General features: G+C 38.3%; 1 protein-coding gene across 7 annotated transcripts in view; it reads right to left on the bottom strand.

Moving 5' to 3' along the window:
* Positions 1-400: 400 nt before the first annotated feature.
* Positions 401-17,169, bottom strand: part of LOC147897443 (uncharacterized) — a 57,622-nt gene continuing 40,853 nt past the window's right edge. Inside the window, exons 4-6 of one of the 7 annotated variants that reach the window (XR_015541656.1) lie at positions 1,485-1,629; positions 912-990; positions 754-806 (exon numbers count right to left, since the gene is read on the bottom strand). Coding sequence is in view for 2 of the 7 variants with exons in the window: in XM_087380177.1 (XP_087236303.1) it covers positions 1,595-1,629 (35 nt within the window). In the remaining 5 variants the exon portion in view is untranslated. Of the gene's footprint in view, positions 593-673; positions 1,630-17,169 lie in introns of those variants that run through there. The other 6 variants (XR_015541654.1, XR_015541658.1, XR_015541657.1 and 3 more) reach the window with 6 other exon arrangements.

Genomic DNA, 17,169 nt, shown 5'->3' with positions numbered 1-17,169 from the left:
AAAAGTCATGAATTTTTTATTGTTGACCTATTAAAAGGGGCCCCCAAAAATCAGAAGAAGCACAAACTAACAGGAAACTGTGCAAAGCTCTTAAAATGACATAGTTTTAGGCAACCAAACTCTAATACGATAGAGCAGCATGACTAGTAGCAGTCTTTTGAAAAAAGTTGGTAACAAGGGGTAATTAGACATAGAGCGCTATGGATACAAAACAATTCATACTCTGCATTGTCAGAAACAGTACAAGAACCAAACAGCATGGGCCCTATAGCAACAAGTCCCATTCTGTTATAATGTCGGACTGCACTGACCTTTTTAGGAGATCATATATTATGGCCCCTGCACTGCAAATAATGAGCCTTGCACAGCCACAATGATTATGTATACACGCCCTAACTGCTCCCTTGAGTTTACGCAAAGACTTGACTGGTGGCTCATGAAGCAGACAAAACAGCACTACAGCCAGTTCTAAAGGCCCTTACCTTGCAAGCCTAGTCCGTCAAACCAATTGATATCAAAAAGCTGCAAACAGAACTGATCCAACTTCCAGAAAACAGCTACGGTGTCTCAAATCCAAAGACACGGAAAACACCTGCACAGGACTCGTCAATAAGCAAACCCCTCACATTTTGGAAATGGAATCACAAACATGGCACAGCAAGATTTTGCTTACCTTCATCTGCTTGATATTTGTTTTTATCATCCCCAGCAAAGGCTAAAAGTTTGAACTTCGGTTTCCACTCCACGCTGTTCATGGCTGCTCTACAAGGTATTTGATATACTGAACGGCCGGTCTCTACCTCTGCCTGTAAGAAACAAAGCATCTTAAAGTATTTGCCTTCAAATATGCACTCAGGTATTAAAGTACTTGCTATAAAAGATATGGCATTGGTTAATTGAAAATAGCTCACTATGTCAATGAACAAGTCCTGGCTAGCTGAAGCTATGTACTTCCCATCATGGTTAAAGCTTATTGTTCGCACTGGCCACCTTGGATACAAGTACAAATAAGCACAAGCTCCTCATTCAGTGAAAAGACACGTGCTTCTTACACCAAAGTTTTGTACAAAAACAGTTCTTGATTTTGTTGTGTCACAGAAAAGGATGCAAAGAGGACTGGATCCCTTCAACCCAAACCAGGCCACACAACCATAACTAAGCCCCTCTGTTAAACCTTCTGAGCTAGAATGAACAGTCTTGTGACATTACAACACTCTGTCCTCATTTATTTATTGTCCATCACTTGCAATCAGATGCGTGGAGAACTAATTTAAGATTATAAGTTTGTCCATGCTTCAACGCTTCAATCTTAGACTACAATCAGGATTTTACGTCTCACATTCTAAGCAACTTCTAGAAGTTATTCGATATATTGACTAACATTAAAGGGATCCCAGTGCTAAATACAAAGCACTTATGGTGCTTTAAATGCTAAGAATTCATTCTCATTGTTACGTTACAAGAAAGAGAGACAAAACTCTTACTCCAGCTTGGTAAATGTGCGAACACACAGCATCTCTGAAAGATCCCACAGACTTACGAGAGCATCAGCGCTTCCCACGGCAAAGTATCTATAGGAGAGGACACGTGAAGATCAGCAATAGGCAGAATTGACTTTCATACCATACCCTGATCAGCAGAGGGCAGGCATCTGTTATGATCAATCCAGCGAGGCAAATTTCGAAACAAATATTTCACCTATAACTCATTATTTGGGTCACAAGAAAAAATCCTGCAACCTTCATGATGTAACAAATTAGAATTTAAATCGCAACCAATCCCCCTGGAAAACAAACATATGCTATTGTAACTGACCACTCCAAGTCCACAAGAGATACAATCAAGAGCTTTGGCCCAGACAGATGTAAACAGATACATCAGAGTGCAATACTCTCCAGACTGAAAATAAAGGCAAACTACTTCATATCACTGCAGAAAATTCAAAATTCCGACTTATCATATCATGCTTTTGTCATTCTTTCATGGATACACAAATACAACTTCAGATGAAAAAGTACCTTCTAGTTAGATCAATAGCAATACAGTAACAACCCGCAGTGTGAGCGTCAAGGCTATATAATGTGGAAAGAGATGGGTAGGACAAGATGTCCACCGTTCCTACTAATTAAAGAAAAGCCAACATCATAGCACCGCCAGGACTTAAATACAAGCAGTCTTTGGGTGGAGGGCTGTTTTTATGACAGTTTGACCCCCTGTTAGTGTTTTACTCATAACTTTCTGCTCGGTAGCCCGATTTTGATGAAACTTATATCAGCGAGAAGCTCTCTTCAAGGCACATGTTCGTATGTGAATAGATCTTGAATCAAATACTACTATAAAAAGTTATGAGTCTTTGTGTTTGACAATCTATTTTCATGATAGTTTTTACCCCCTTTCACTAAACTATCCATATCTCTTCAACCAATTATCTGTTTTCAATGAAACTTATATCAGCGCAAAGCTCTCTTCAAAGCGCATGTTTCTATGTGATTAGATCTTGAATCATATACTACTGTAAAAAGTTATGAGTCTATGTGTTTAACAGTCTATTTTCATGATAAATTTTATCCCCTTTCAGTAAACTATCCATATCTCTTCAACTGGTTATCTGTTTTCAACGAAACTTATATCATACGAAGATCACTTCAAGGCACATCCCTATATATACTTTAATTTCTTATATCAGCTTTCTAGTGGAAGTTTGGCGGCAGGCACAATGATAGATTGGGGATTGTTTCATGCACTAGCAACTTGGTGTGAAGAAGAGTTGAGTCTTTGGGTAGTTATTGACTATAACAATGGAGTGGTGATTCTCAATGCTTTCAACTTCTTTTGCTATGCAAAGGATGAAGAGTACAATATCTTGAAGCTGTTATGTGCACTTCCAATTGTGAGAAGGATGATTCTTGAATGCATGTATATATAATCTTTTCATGGTACTGGTTGGTCACTTATTTTTGAAGACTTTATTGAGGATCACATTGTGGAAGGTTTTCAATAAGTGGTTATGCATAATAAGTTGGTCGTGGTATACTAAGGCTCTGTGGGATCTTGTTTGGATGTTGTTTGGGATATTAGTTGGATCTTGGTATTTCCTTTTTGTGTTTCATCATGGTGAAGATTCCAGTGTTTTGAGGGACCTAAGGGGAAGACCCAAAGTCTTATCTTCGGAATTTTATTCGAGGATGCCAGCTTTCTGGATGGTCCATGAAGGATCGAGCAGAGATTTTTCCTGATTTTCTTAAAGGTGTAGCCTTGAGTTGGCATGAGGCCTTGCCGGACTCTACCAAGGAGGACTGGGACCAAGTTGTGGCAGCAATGAAGCAGAGATTTGGGGCAGTGGAGTCATCAAATGCTTCGATGTTGCAGTTGGACTGGTTCTATCAAGGAGAGGGTTAGACGGTCTCTGCGTTGCTAATCCGATATGAAACTTTATGGACAAAGTATGAAAAGATAGCTTTGCGAGCTATGGCATCTGCATCTCTGTCCCTCAAAGTCTCGTAGGGATGGAGCACTTAAAGATGAGAAAATTTGTTATGGCCTTGGAGCCTCATCTTTGCTCAAAAGCAATGAGTAAAGATCCAACAACTTACATAGAGGCACTTCGCATTACAACCAAGAAAGAAGCTTCTCTAAAGATCGAATCCTCATTTGTGTCTTCAACAGCTTCAACTTCTACGGTAGAGGTAATGGGCACTCCTTAGGTACTAAAGTCCTCTAAGTTAGATCATAAAATCTCCCAATTAATGGCACAGTTTGCTGATTTGAAATTGCATTTGATTAATACACAACAACCTAGAGTACCAAAGAGTGAAGATAGGCCTCGACATAAGAGTGGGGTCACTTGTTATGAATGTAATGAAAAAGGTCACTATCGCCTCGAGTGTCCTAGATTGAGAAAGAAGGAAGAAAAACAAGTATCCTTGTTAGAAGCTTCTTCAGGGGATGAGGAAAGAGAGGTAATGATGGCTAAACGAGAGTGTGGTAAAGCAAAAGAAGAAGAAGAAAGCAAGAAAGAAGTAGATGAGGAACATTAGGAAGAGGAACGCCGTAGTAAGAAAAAGAAGGCATCTAGAAGGAGAGTTAACCAGTCAGACTTTCCTTTAGGACAAGGAATTGGAAGCTATGACTTATTGTCCGACCTTAAAGAAAAGGAACCTCATATCACCTTTAGTCAATTACTTGCTTTGTCTCCAAAACTACGGAAGGAATGGGGAAAGCTAGCAAGCACAAGAGTGTCAAAGAAGAAAAAGAAGAAAAGTTCCATCCCTATTGTTAAAAAGGTAGATATAGAGGTTCGTGATTATGTACCTGTGGTTGATGTGATCATTGATGGTCAAGTGATTTACAATGTGTACATTGATGGAGGTGCATCGATTAATGTCATGAGTGAGAAGACATGATAGATTCTAATTTAAAATATTCTAGTACTACCTCTCCTTATCGCATCAAATTGGCTGACAACACTAGGGTTAAGACCTTGGGAATTGTGAAGAATCTAGAAGTGGATGTATGTGGAATTTCTGTGCCGACTACTTTTCAGGTGATTCCTACCAAGCCAAATGCACGTGCCTATCCATTGATTTTGGGAAGGTCTTGGCTACGCACGGTAAAGGCTGTTCAAAAGTGGGATACTGGAGAATTGATTTTGTAGGGAAATGATAAGAAGGTGCGCTACAACATCAGAAGTTGTAAAAAGGAAGTTGTCAAAGAGGAGTCTTAAGAAAAAGAGATAGGGTGTACCTCCGAGGAGTCTAGCTCAGAGAGTGAGGTGGAAGGAGTGGCCTTTGGTCTTTGTCTTGGTGTTGATCGGGATGAGTCAAGAGGGAACAAGGTGGTGGTACAAGAAGATCCTATAGAGACACTTCATGTGGAGGATGTGAGCACACTAAACGATGCCAATGCAATGAAGAGCTTCTTGGTGATTCTCTATCAGGTAGTGAGAAGCTCCAGTACTTGGATATGTTAGATGATTTTCCATGTCTCTTTGCAACAAGCTATTCACAGGTTCGACCGGTCTCTCTTATGGAGCACGAGATTGAGTTGAAGCCAAAAAGCAAGCCAGTTATGCAACACTTAAGGCGATTGGGGATGATCCAAGCTAAGGCACTAATGAAAGAGAGAACAACTACTTGAGGTGGGATTCATCTTTCCTGTTGATGATTCGGAATGGATATCTCCTATAGTTGTCACACCAAAGAAAGGAAATAAGTGGCAGGTTTGTGTGGACTTTCGTCCTTTGAGTGCATGCACTAAGAGGAATCATTTTCCTTTGCCATTCCAAAATGAAATACTAGACCAAGTAGCAGGGCATGAGATCTATTTTGTATGTGATGGGTATTCTAAGCACTTTCAAATTTATATTCAGGAGGAAGATCAAAAGAAAACATCATTTGTCACACCTTGGGGAGTTTCTGCTTATAGAGTGATGCCTTTTGGATTGACCAATGCACCAGCTACATTTTAAAGGTTCATGAGTCAAGTGCTCGAGCCTTACTTGGGAAAGTTCATAAGGGTGTTTTTGGATGATTTTTACATTTATTCTCGGCACATAGATCACATAGAGAAGTTAAAGATGGCCTTAACTAGGATTGATGAAGCAAAAGGGTGTCTAAATCCTAGTAAGTGTCATTTGGCTCAAACAAAAGTAGTCTTGTTGGGGCATATTGTGTCTGAAGAAGGCCTGCAGATGGATCCTGAGAAGGTTCAAGCAATCATGGCATTGCTAATTCCTGAGAATGTCACTGGTGTTCACAGAATTTTAGGAAAGAGCAAGTATTATCAATGCTTTTGTGATGATTTCACAAAGATAGTGTATCCCATGAACTTGTTAACAAGAAAAGGAGTCTTTTTCCAATGGGGTGTGGAGCAACAAGAGTCTTTTCAGAAACTTAAGGAGGCCATGAGTAAGGGCCCAATATTGAAGCCCCTTGATTAGTCTCAAGACTTTTATATAAATCCAAGTGTATCTTTGCATTTAGTTGGTACTGTATTGCTACAAAAAGGAGAGGCAAGCAGAATGCAACCCATCTATTATGTTAGGCGACAGCTTACACAGGTGGAAACAAGTTATGAAGAAATGGAGCAGCAAGCTCTCTCTTTGGTGTTTTCAGTCAGAAAGTTTTGCTCCTATTTATTATCTCAACCATTTTTCTTCCTTACCTCTCAGTCTGTATTAGCAATCTAGTTCACAAGCCTACTCCTAGGGGGAGATTTGCAAAATGGTTGTCAAAGCTTCAAGAGTTCTCTTTCTCTTTTGTCACTAAAAATACCACTAGGTCCACTATGGCAGATTTGCTCACAGGACGGGAGCTAGTGGTCCACTATGGCAGATTTGCTCACAGGACGGGAGGATCTAGGAGAAGAAAAGAAATATAAGGAGAATATTAAAGATGAAAGAGATACACCACCAATAGCTTTTGTTTTGTATTTTGATGGGGCTTTTAGTCCTTCGCTTTTAGTCCTTCATGCCAACAAGGAGTCGAGGGAATGGTCTTGCTGAATTCTAAAGGTCAAGAAGTATGGGCAAGAGGACAAGAGTTTCCAGGTATCACAACTAACAATGCAGTTGAGTATAATGCTTTGATTCTTGGTTTGGAGAATTGTATTCAAAGTCAAGTTAAAGAATTTGAAGTAAGAGGAGATTATCAGCTTATTATAAAGCAAATGCAAGGGCATTACAAGACAAGAAGTCCTCATTTGAAGGAGCTTAATCAAAAGGCTATGGCACTATGTAGTCACTTTGATTTTTGCAAGTTTGTTCATATAAATAGAAAAAAAAATCAAAGGGCAGATGAATTAGCTACTCAAGCCATTGTACTACAAGACCAGGAGGCGGTTTCTTTGGTAGACACTGGATGGCCAAAACTGCGAGATGATCAGCAATATGTGAAAGAAGGCATGTTTCCTTGAGGGTTAACTCAACAATAGAAGCAGAGATTGGTAAGGAAGGCTTGTCCCTATACTATTATTGATGTCATTATTTATAAATTTGGAAAAGACAAGGTGCTCCGTCGGGTGGTCCATCCCATGGAGACTAGGAGAATCCTAAAAAATGTGTCATATGCTCCAATCATTTTGCTTCAGCAAGCACAACTAGGAGAATTCTTAATGTAGGTTACTTTTGGCCACGCCTCCATAAGGATGTATATGAATGGGATCGAAGTTGTAAAGTATGCCAAAAGTTTGAAAGGCGACAGTTGATTGCTGGGCCCTTGAAGCTTATTTTAGCATATGGACCATTTGAGAGGTGGGGGTTGGACTTTGTGGGACCACTCCCTCGCTCATCTCAGGGCAAGCATTATTTATTGGTGGCCATAGATTATGCGACTCAGTGGGCAGAGGCCAAGGCCAAAGTCAATAGCAAGGCAAGCACAGTTGCGAAATTTCTCTTTGATCAAATTTGTTCACGCTTTGGTTGTCCTTTAGAAATTCTCACTGATAGAGGAACCTCTTTTAGAAATGAACTAATTGAGTATGTGGTACATAAGCTAAAGATAAATTATAGCATGTCCATGCCATACTATCCCCAATGTAATGGCTTGGCTGAGAAAACAAGTGGATTGTTATGCAATTCAATGGGAAAGCTTGTAGACACCAAGAAAAGGCATTGGGATAGGCACTTGGCAGAAGTTTTATGGGCTTACCGAACCACATATAAGCTAGCTATTGGTTTACACCATTCCAACTAGTGTATGGAATAGAAGCCATTTTGTCCATTGAATTGGAGATACATAGTCTTCGCACTACTGTTGCAAGAAAAGAAGGACAGGAGTATGTCTATGCTCAATGCTTGGTACGGCTAGAAGCCTTGGATGAATGTAGATTACAGGCCTTACAAAACTTGGAAGCTTCTCAAAAAAGGCACAAGGCCTATTTTGATACCAAATTATGCAAAAAAAAAGATATTGCAAAAGGAGATTTGATCATGAGATTTGATAGCCGTCTGGACAAGCGGCTAGATAAAAAGTTTATCGGCCGATGGGAGAGACCATATCGAGTCAAAAAGAAGTTCACGAATGGAACCTATCAGTTTGAGGATTTTGATGGCATGGTGATACTCGGACGCACCAATGAGTATCGCCTTCAATTCTTCTATGCTCGACCACCTTGAGGGCCAGCAGACCCTCTCTGTCACTAGGGAGGATCTGTTGGGAGGGGAAAGATGTGGCGCCAAAAATTGATATTTTTAATTTAGCATTGGTATTGTTTTTTTCTATGTTTGATAAGAGTTTGAGTATCAAGTAATAGCCTAGTGGCTTTCACTTATTTCTATTTTCTAGGATATTATATGGGATTGAGAGGATGAGTAGAATGGATCATTGTAAATACCATAGGTATGAATTATAAATACCTTGGTATGGGGTGAGAGTTATTTATGTATGGGATACTGTGGGGTTTTTTAAAAATAGAAAGAGTGAGTCATATAAAGAGGTAGGCTCATGTCCATGTGTTCCAATAATATAAGAGAGGCCACATGCCACGTGTGTGGAAGGCATGTGGAGGAGTGTGGAGTCAAGAGGAATCCTTCTAAAATTCTTATGTGGAATAAGGAGGATGTGGACATATGGAAAAGAGAGGGTCCGGCTCCATATGGGGAGACTCTTGACTTTCTCAATATTTTAAGAGTCTTGAGCATCTTTTGATGGGACACATGGCAAGAGTAGCCAAAAAGGACATGGATGGTGACATACGGGCTTATGTGATTGATGGGGAAAGGAATCTACAGGTAGCAATTGTAAATGGGTGCAGGAGGGTGACAAAATCTCTATAAAAAAAGCTCTCCTCTCCCTTGTTCAACATCTCTTCTACCATTAGGCCTCATGTTGTTGTAGCTTCAGTCTCCTCAAGCCCCATGAGCCTTCTCTCCCTCTTGTAGATATTCTCTTATGTAGATTCTTGAGTCCATCTCTCTCTAGTTTATTCTTTCTCTATATTGAGTAGTCTTGGAGCTTCCGCTCCCTCTTGTATGTATGAAACCTCTTCTTCTCCCTTGTGTTTATAGTATTTTGAGTGTATTTGAGTGGAGTCTTACTCTCATGGCAATGAAAGTCATTTTTATCATTTTCCTTGAGTCTCCATTCCTATGTTCTCTTCTCTCTCTATTCAAGTCTCTAAAGTAGTCCTTGTTCAGCCGCTCACTATGCACACATTGTCCATCCGTTTCCCAAGCCACCATGCAAGCTTATTTCTCTCTTTTGTAAAAATTCTAGGGGTACTAGATCATTGATAATTGTGGAGCGTTGAGGAAGTAGTTTGCTTCGACGAAATTACCATGGATGCATGGCTGTTTTTATGACAGTTTGACCCCTTGTTAGTATTTTGCTCATAACTTTCTGCTCGATAGTCCAATTTTGATGAAACTTATATCAGCGCGAAGCTCTCTTCAAGGCACATGTATGTTTATGATTAGATCTTGAATCAGATACTACTGTAAAAAGTTATAAGTCTTTGTGTTTGATAGTCTATTTTTGTGACAGTTTTTACCCCCTTTCAGTAAACTGTCTATATCTCTTCAACCAATTATCTATTTTCAACAAAACTTATATCAGCATGAAGCTCTCTTCAAGATGCATGTTTTATGTAATTATATTTTGAATCAAATACTACTATAAAAAGTTGTGTCTTTATGTTTGACAGTCTGTTTTCATAATAGTTTTTATCCCCTTTTAGTAAACTATCCATATCTCTTCAATCAGTTATCTGTTTTCAATGAAACTTATATCAATGCGAAGCTCTCTTCAAGCGCATGTTCTTATGTGATTAGATCTTGAATCAAATACTATTATAAAAGGTTATATGTCTCTATGTTTGATAGTCTCTTTTCATGATAGTTTTTACCCCTTTTCAGTAAACTATCCATCTCTCTTCAACGTCCGGTTATCTGTTTTCAACGAAACTTATATCAGTACGAAGCTCCTTCAAGGCATATCCCGGTATATACTTTAATTTCTGATATCAATTTTCTAGTGAAAGTTATAGACCTCTGTGTTTCTAGCAATTTTCATACATTACAAAGTTTAGAGATAGTACATACATCTTCAAATTTCACAATAACTTATAACTTCAAAGAATTCAAAGTTCGGCAAAGCCCCACATGCTTCATCAATTACCATAGATGATAAATCATAAATGACAAGTAGTTTGAGGCCTAGGCTTGGCTGAAGCCTCATAAAAGTGAAGACAAGCTCAAAACTTTTAGCCTCTTCTTCATAAATTTTACTATGCTTCGTGTAGTGCAAAAGATGGAATGAACCCATTGTATTTCACCTATGTTCTCAATCGATAAGTCAAGGCAATGTGATGCACAAGGGGTCCACACAATACTTGGAAACTCATCCTCCAACATAGAGCCCATAGACTTGCAATGCTCCCATTGCCTATCACTACTTGCGTAACATTCTCAGGCGCTATTTGCATGCTCTTTGCATGATTGCCTCTCCTATATGATCCCAAATAAATAAACTGGTACCTGTGAGACCTGGGAGGGAGGCATCAATGGCATTCAAAAACATGGTGCCTTTGCTGCAAGACACTAAAATATTGTACACATTCTGCCTACGTACATTTCACCGTCCATCACACAATATAGTGCAGCCATACTTCTTCCATGTTCCCTTCAAGGGCTCTAGCTGCACTTCTATGCATGCTCTTTCTCGCTTGAGCTCACGTACTCTTAGAGCTTTAGATGAAGGGCCTTCCCACTTGCATCCAATGTGGCTGATGGCTCTCATGGTCTTTCTTTATTGGTTAGTCTTGGCCCCATAAAGGGGAATGGCACACCGTATGAATAATCGAGTGAGCTCCCTAGTTGCCTCTACCATTGCCTGCTTTTGAAACCTAGATTGGATGCTAGCCCTTTATACAAATTTTCTAGGTAATGGATGAGTGGCTCGTGATACATCCTCTGGCAAAGGAGTCCTCTTTGCATGCATAGCCGACATAGAGGAATGGCCACTCTATGACTTTGTATCTTTGTTCCTCTTTGTTGCCCCTAGTGCTTGACTTGAACTACCTTCCTCCTCATTCGCTAACCCCACAGAACTTGAATCTTTGGGAATACCCAAATGCTTTTGCCTCCATTCTTCAAGGCTCTCCTTAACATCTTGAGGAACATAGGGGCATGGCCCTACATCTTTTCTTGGCTCCCCAATTTCTCTACATGTTTCCAAAATGCATGCGGTGTCTGAGCCATGTTGAGGACTTAGGAGAGCAAGGAGAAGAGGGCAAGAACTGAGGAGTGCAAGGAGGAGAGGAGAGGGTAAGGAGGAGAGCAAGAAGGAGAGGTTGGATAGGAGAGCAAGGAGGGGAGGAGAGGGAAAGAGATGAGGAGAGCAAGGAGGAGAGGAGAGGGCCGAGAGGATGAGAGGGCTAACAGGAGAGGCTGAGAGGAGAGGTGAGGGCTGAGAAGGTGAGAGCTAAGAGGTGAGAGCTGAGTTGAGCTAAGAGGTAAGGGCTAAGAGGAGAGGCTGAGAGTAGGGTGAGAGGGTTGAGAGGAGAAGTGAGGGCTGAGAGGAGAGTAAGATGTGAGAGGGCTGAGAGAGTTGAGGAGCAGCATGTGGGAGTAAAAGAGCAAGAGATGGCGTTGGTCGTTGCAGTGTAGGTAAGCAAAAATCTAAGGCAAAAAACTGCCTGGAGACTTGGGCTACTCGATGAAACATGTGAATGCTTCACTTTTCTTGTTACGAAATTGTATTTTCAATATTTCTTGCTATGGAAATTATTTTATTTTAGTCAAGTGTGACTATGGCAAAGTATTCCATATGAGCGTACCGAACGTGGTGGGAGTCCTAGTGGATGCTTTGTGGTGTTTAGTTGGGGATTCCTAACTACATGTGTTTTGCCAAGCTAGATGGTTAGTATTGTGGGTGATTCCATGTTAATAGTAATATCGCTAATGTTACTCGTGTTATTACAATTGGTCGTAAGGTGTCTATTTTGATGTTTATATATCAAGCGTACAATTATGTTGGCATTAGTTGGTGTGATGATTCATCAATTGATTGTAACAACTAACACAATTGCTAGCTTGAGTACATTTGATGAGTTGGATAATGAGGAACGGAGATGCTAAATGTGATTTGGATTGATCGACGTATCTAATGGCTATCAAAGGCCATGGGCCATATTGTAAGTAATGAATTTTAAGCTGAGGGCTAATTTATTTTAATTAATTATGGATGAGGGCATATTAAGCTTCGTGATATTTTAAGCTCATGGAGCTTTGTTGAGCAATCCCTCTAATTATGGATAAGGGATGCTTTTTGATGTACTATTATTGGCTCTTTGCTTTTGGAATTGTAATTATAAATACTCTATCTGATGGGAAGTAAGAGCCACCATCTAGGGGGGCTTAACGGACCCCATGCAGTGTCGCTCTCTCTTTCTCTTCTCTCCCCCACTTGTTTCTTCTATGGTTTTGGTAAATCTTGAATTTGTGAGCATGTTTGAGTTCAATTTTCATAACACTCCTTGTTTAGGAGGTACATAGGCATTGCATCAATGAAGGTGACAAAGTAGTTGCAACCTCCTAATATCACTATTTGCATTCGGTTTGAGTCAACGAGTTTGTGAATCTAAGTGGTGCATGTGCCTTACAGGCTAGAGGAAGTTGTCTTATGTTCCTTGCCCATTGCACAGGATCTGCAAAAGTTTTAGTGACTCGAGGTAAGAAGGGGGGCATCCAAAACATTAGGGCTACAAAGATTTTAGAGTGCTTGGAAATTAAGATGACCCATCTGCCGGTGCCAAAGATGTGCATATGCCAATCGAGTGAACACATCATTGGCTTTGAGACTTAGCCTCCTAGCATCACCTATGGGATAGAGGTTATTCACCTTCAGGAATCTAATATAAGCATTTTGATTCAAGTATATTATGCAATGGTTTTGGAAAAATTGGATGCTTGCCCCACTGCTTGCTGCAGCAAAAACAAAAAGTTTTGAGAAGCACAACTTCATCAAGATTCATGCCAGTCATGGTGCATTTGATGGATCTAGCTTTGCTATGAACACTCATTTAGATAGCCATGTTGTGTCTACTGTTAATAGTTACATAAAGCAACATGTCTAGAATTCAACACCAACACCATGAATTCCTTCAGTGATTCCATAACACGTTCTATTATTGATTTTGTAAAGAATTCTAAATTAGGCATTTTTCCTGATGGCACTGCTGGCCTCATCCGTTGCCTAGATTCATCTAATGGTGTCTCTGATCATGACCAAACTTTCCATTGAGATTATGAAGACTGCCATGGTTTCATCTTTTATGTTCCTACCTTAAGTCAAGCTTATTATGCAGATGCTATCAAGATATAATCCTCTTTTACTTGTAGCGAGGCATGATGCAGTACAAGCTCATGAGAATCTATTCTCTGATGTGAAGGAAAAAATTGATGTTTCAAATGAAAATAACTTAAGAGATACCTACAACTCATATAGAACGTAAATGCAAATTATTTTAATCATATATAAATGTGTGCTTCATGTTGTGTTTGATTTTGGATAGACAGGCAACACACACAAGCACTCATGCAACTCAACACACATTATTTGCATAATTGCTAACCATATTTTAATACTCAATTAGTATTTTTGTCTTATGGGAGAGTGTTGGAATACTATAAGATAAAAGTTGTAAGGTCATGCACAGCATGTTCACACATCACCCAAATGTGTCAATCAGACTATGCAACCACCTTGTAATTGCTTTGAGCCCATAAGTTAACCATGTTGATTAGTAGAGCAATTTAGTTTGGCCTTCTTGATGCCATCTCTGTCAGATGGCTCTACTCTTTGAGCCTTATGCATTGCTCTTCCTTTTTCCACACATATGTGATTATAGGAGCATAATCTTGCCATAATCTATTACTAGTCCTAGTTGATTTTGACAGTTCTTCAATACCTTCTTATAGTACATTTATCCCTAGTCCTCTCTATGTGCACCAATTGAAATCTAATAGGTCAAATTATATTATTTACTCAACACTATAGGGTTGTGTACTCAAATCTAATTTCCCCTCACTTTAGGTTGTGATTGATTGTTGGCATAGGAACTATCAATTGATTTCAAACATAAGTGTCTCCACTCATCACATTCAAAGAATACAACAAGAGTTATTTTGAGTTTCTCATATATAATTATTCAAGAAGCTATATTGTGTCAAGCCCAAGTAAAATAGATTCTCCCAACCAAATGATAATTCAATGACAACAACACTGGGTATCTTCCACGAACACCTACAGGTAATTCTAGTGTGGTACTAATGGCTCCACATTGTATGTCCAATGAAGAAATACAAGTTCTCAAGTAGTATGTCATTGCTATGCTACATGACATGATTGTTTAGCTCCCTAATGCGGTCTTTCCTACGCATTGTTTAGAAAGATCTCCAAGCAAGAGTTTTTCTTAATAGAGTCTTCTATGTACATTTTGATCAAAAAAAGCTCTACTTGGTCTTATTGATCATCGGATTGAGTGGGTTATTTTATAAATGAACTTAGAGAAAGAAAAAATAGATTTGGAAATGATTAGGTCTAAGTCTATTGGATAGAGGCCTAGGGGATGATCGGGGTATAGTCTCAATAGAGTCAAAACAAAGAGATAGAGACCAAATGATGAGGAGATCTTAGTCTCCATGGATAGAATAATAGGGGCTTAGTCCTGTGGAGTGGTAAAGGATAATTATAGTTACATGGCTAGGCTAGAACTAATATAGTTACATGGCTAGGATAATTATAGTTACATAGCTAGGCTAGAACTAATATAGTTACATGGCTAGGATAATTATAGTTACATGGCTACCTTAGAACTAATTTCTTTTTTTCTTGGTCCCTTTGAAAGTTTCAAATGGGTATTTTAGAGCTTATATATAAAGTTTAAAGCTATAAAATTTTAGTTTTTTTCATTTTCTAATATAGTTTTGTCATATGATGATGTGTCATGTATGACATGGCGTTTCGATTCCCGTTCTCTCGTTCCCCCTTCCCTAAACGTTCTCATTCCAACACCCAAATTCAAAAATGTTCTCATTCCCTGATAACTATGGTCCAAGTACAAGGATGAATAGGATGCAGCTATGGCTATGATTGAGCCATTAATGATTGCCATAAAATAGTACTATGATAAAAGGATAAATTTTGACAATAGAGCTATGAAATAAAATGCATTGCAAGACTTTGCATAGGAATCACCGAGTAGTATATTAGAATCATGCTAAAATTTGACAACAAATAGAGATCTTAAATGGAGATTCATGAGAGCTATGTCTATGAGCTATGCATCAAGTCATTAGAATCAGGGGATACCAACACAAAATAATGTGCAAAATAGAGGTTTTAGTATCTTTGAAACTATGTGCATGTGGAGGATATGGAAAAAAAAATCATACATATTGATGGAGATGGGCCAAGAAAGTGTGTGCATCTAAGCACTATATTTTTCTCCTCTCTATGAGTTAAATATTATGGTTAATTATTAATACCTTTTGTTGAAAAATGTTTGATTATTAGCACTATAGTTTTTCTCCCTCATTCAATAGGGAGATTATCGATGAGCTCTATATAATTTTATTTATAGTTCCCACCTTAATCAGTGGTTTGGTCTCCATCACAACCCTTCTTGCTTCAATTGACCTTTATGTCAATTATTACCCTAGAAGGCACTTGAGGGGTTCATTATGTCCAAATCCTATATATCACATGCAATTAAAGCCTAATTCATAAATCCTATATTTGTAAAATTTTCACGAATTAAACACACCCTTTTTCTATTCAATATATGGATACCCCCTTTAAAGAGTATACTTGTCTTTGTTAAAAAAAACCCTTTTGTTGAACCCACATACTACACATGAATATCTATGAGTGATTCCCCTAGAGAAAGCATAGCCTAAAGTTATGAGAGCACTCCTCTTGTTTCTCTAAAAGGCATGAAACAAAGAGATAAAAGAAAACTCTTTACAATTTTCAAGAATGGATAACCAATATAGTGGAAGTTAACCAAGGACAAAGAAATCTATACTAATGATTTCAATCTTCAAATAGTAATATTAGAGTATTCTTAAAGGATTCTGAAAGGCAAAGAAAAACATACAAATATAGTCGCGACTAGAGGTTAATTCAAATAAAGGGTACACATGACTTAGCTTGAATTTCTACAGCCTAAAGTTAGCTCTTTCCTTTTTTTATCACCTTGGCATTCTAGCTCCTCTAATCTCCTTTGTTTCTTGGTTTAAAGCCTTCTATTACAAAAATTTTGGAGCTTTCTTTTTTAGAAAATTTATGGGCATTCCAAAAAATTTGGATCTTCCTTTGTTACACATTTTCTTGGCATTCCATTAAACTTGAATTTAATCCCATGGTTTCCATTATCTAGTTGGATCCCATGGTTCCCATCCTTCTTATTTGATACAATAGCTTTTAATCCTTCAATTTTCATCTTGGCTATAACCATTCTCTCTTTAATGGAGAAAATACATTTTAAAGCTTATTTATCCCCAGTATATAATTTTTTAAAGTTAAGAAGGTGTAAGGTCTTATAGATGAACTTATTAAAGTAAAGGCTTCCATTGAGGAAGACAATCATATAGTAACATTACTCAACATTATGAAAAAATTTTGAGGCCTTCGCAGTTGGGATTAGTGATTTTTAAATATATTGATAGCATAATGTTATAGCACAAGTCAAGAAGAAAGAACTTGCAAAGAAAAAGTTTACTTTGAAAAGATAAGGTTTTAATTATTTAACAATGTATGCTACTTTGGTAGTGGTAAATTGGGAAAAGATAGTTAGAAATTAGAAATAAATGAACACTGTCTGGAATTCATAATAAACCAGAGGATTATAAAATCATGGTCGTTGATTATAGGTATAACCACTAGCATCCAAGGGGCATATTTGTAATAGTCATGTAGGTAAATGATAATTACAAATATAATAACAAACAACAATATCAAGGACCATTTGGGATACCAAAATCTTAGGAAAGTAAGATATATATCTTTTTAAATGTTGCATTTTTAGTTGTACTTGGACTTCTTTTCTTGAATATTTTAGGATTAATAGGTAAACAATAAAATTCATTAGTGACACACACTTTAGAAGACATGTTGTGGCTTTGCATTATAATCATATTTGTGATGTCGAGATACATAGTATCAATCAAAA

This window comes from Dipteris shenzhenensis, chromosome 10, assembly GCF_047967505.1.
Source record: "Dipteris shenzhenensis isolate YYH24624 ecotype China chromosome 10, Dip_SZ_1.0, whole genome shotgun sequence".
In the NCBI taxonomy this organism is placed as follows: Eukaryota; Viridiplantae; Streptophyta; class Polypodiopsida; order Gleicheniales; family Dipteridaceae; genus Dipteris; species Dipteris shenzhenensis.
This window is presented reverse-complemented; position numbering and strand designations above follow the sequence as displayed.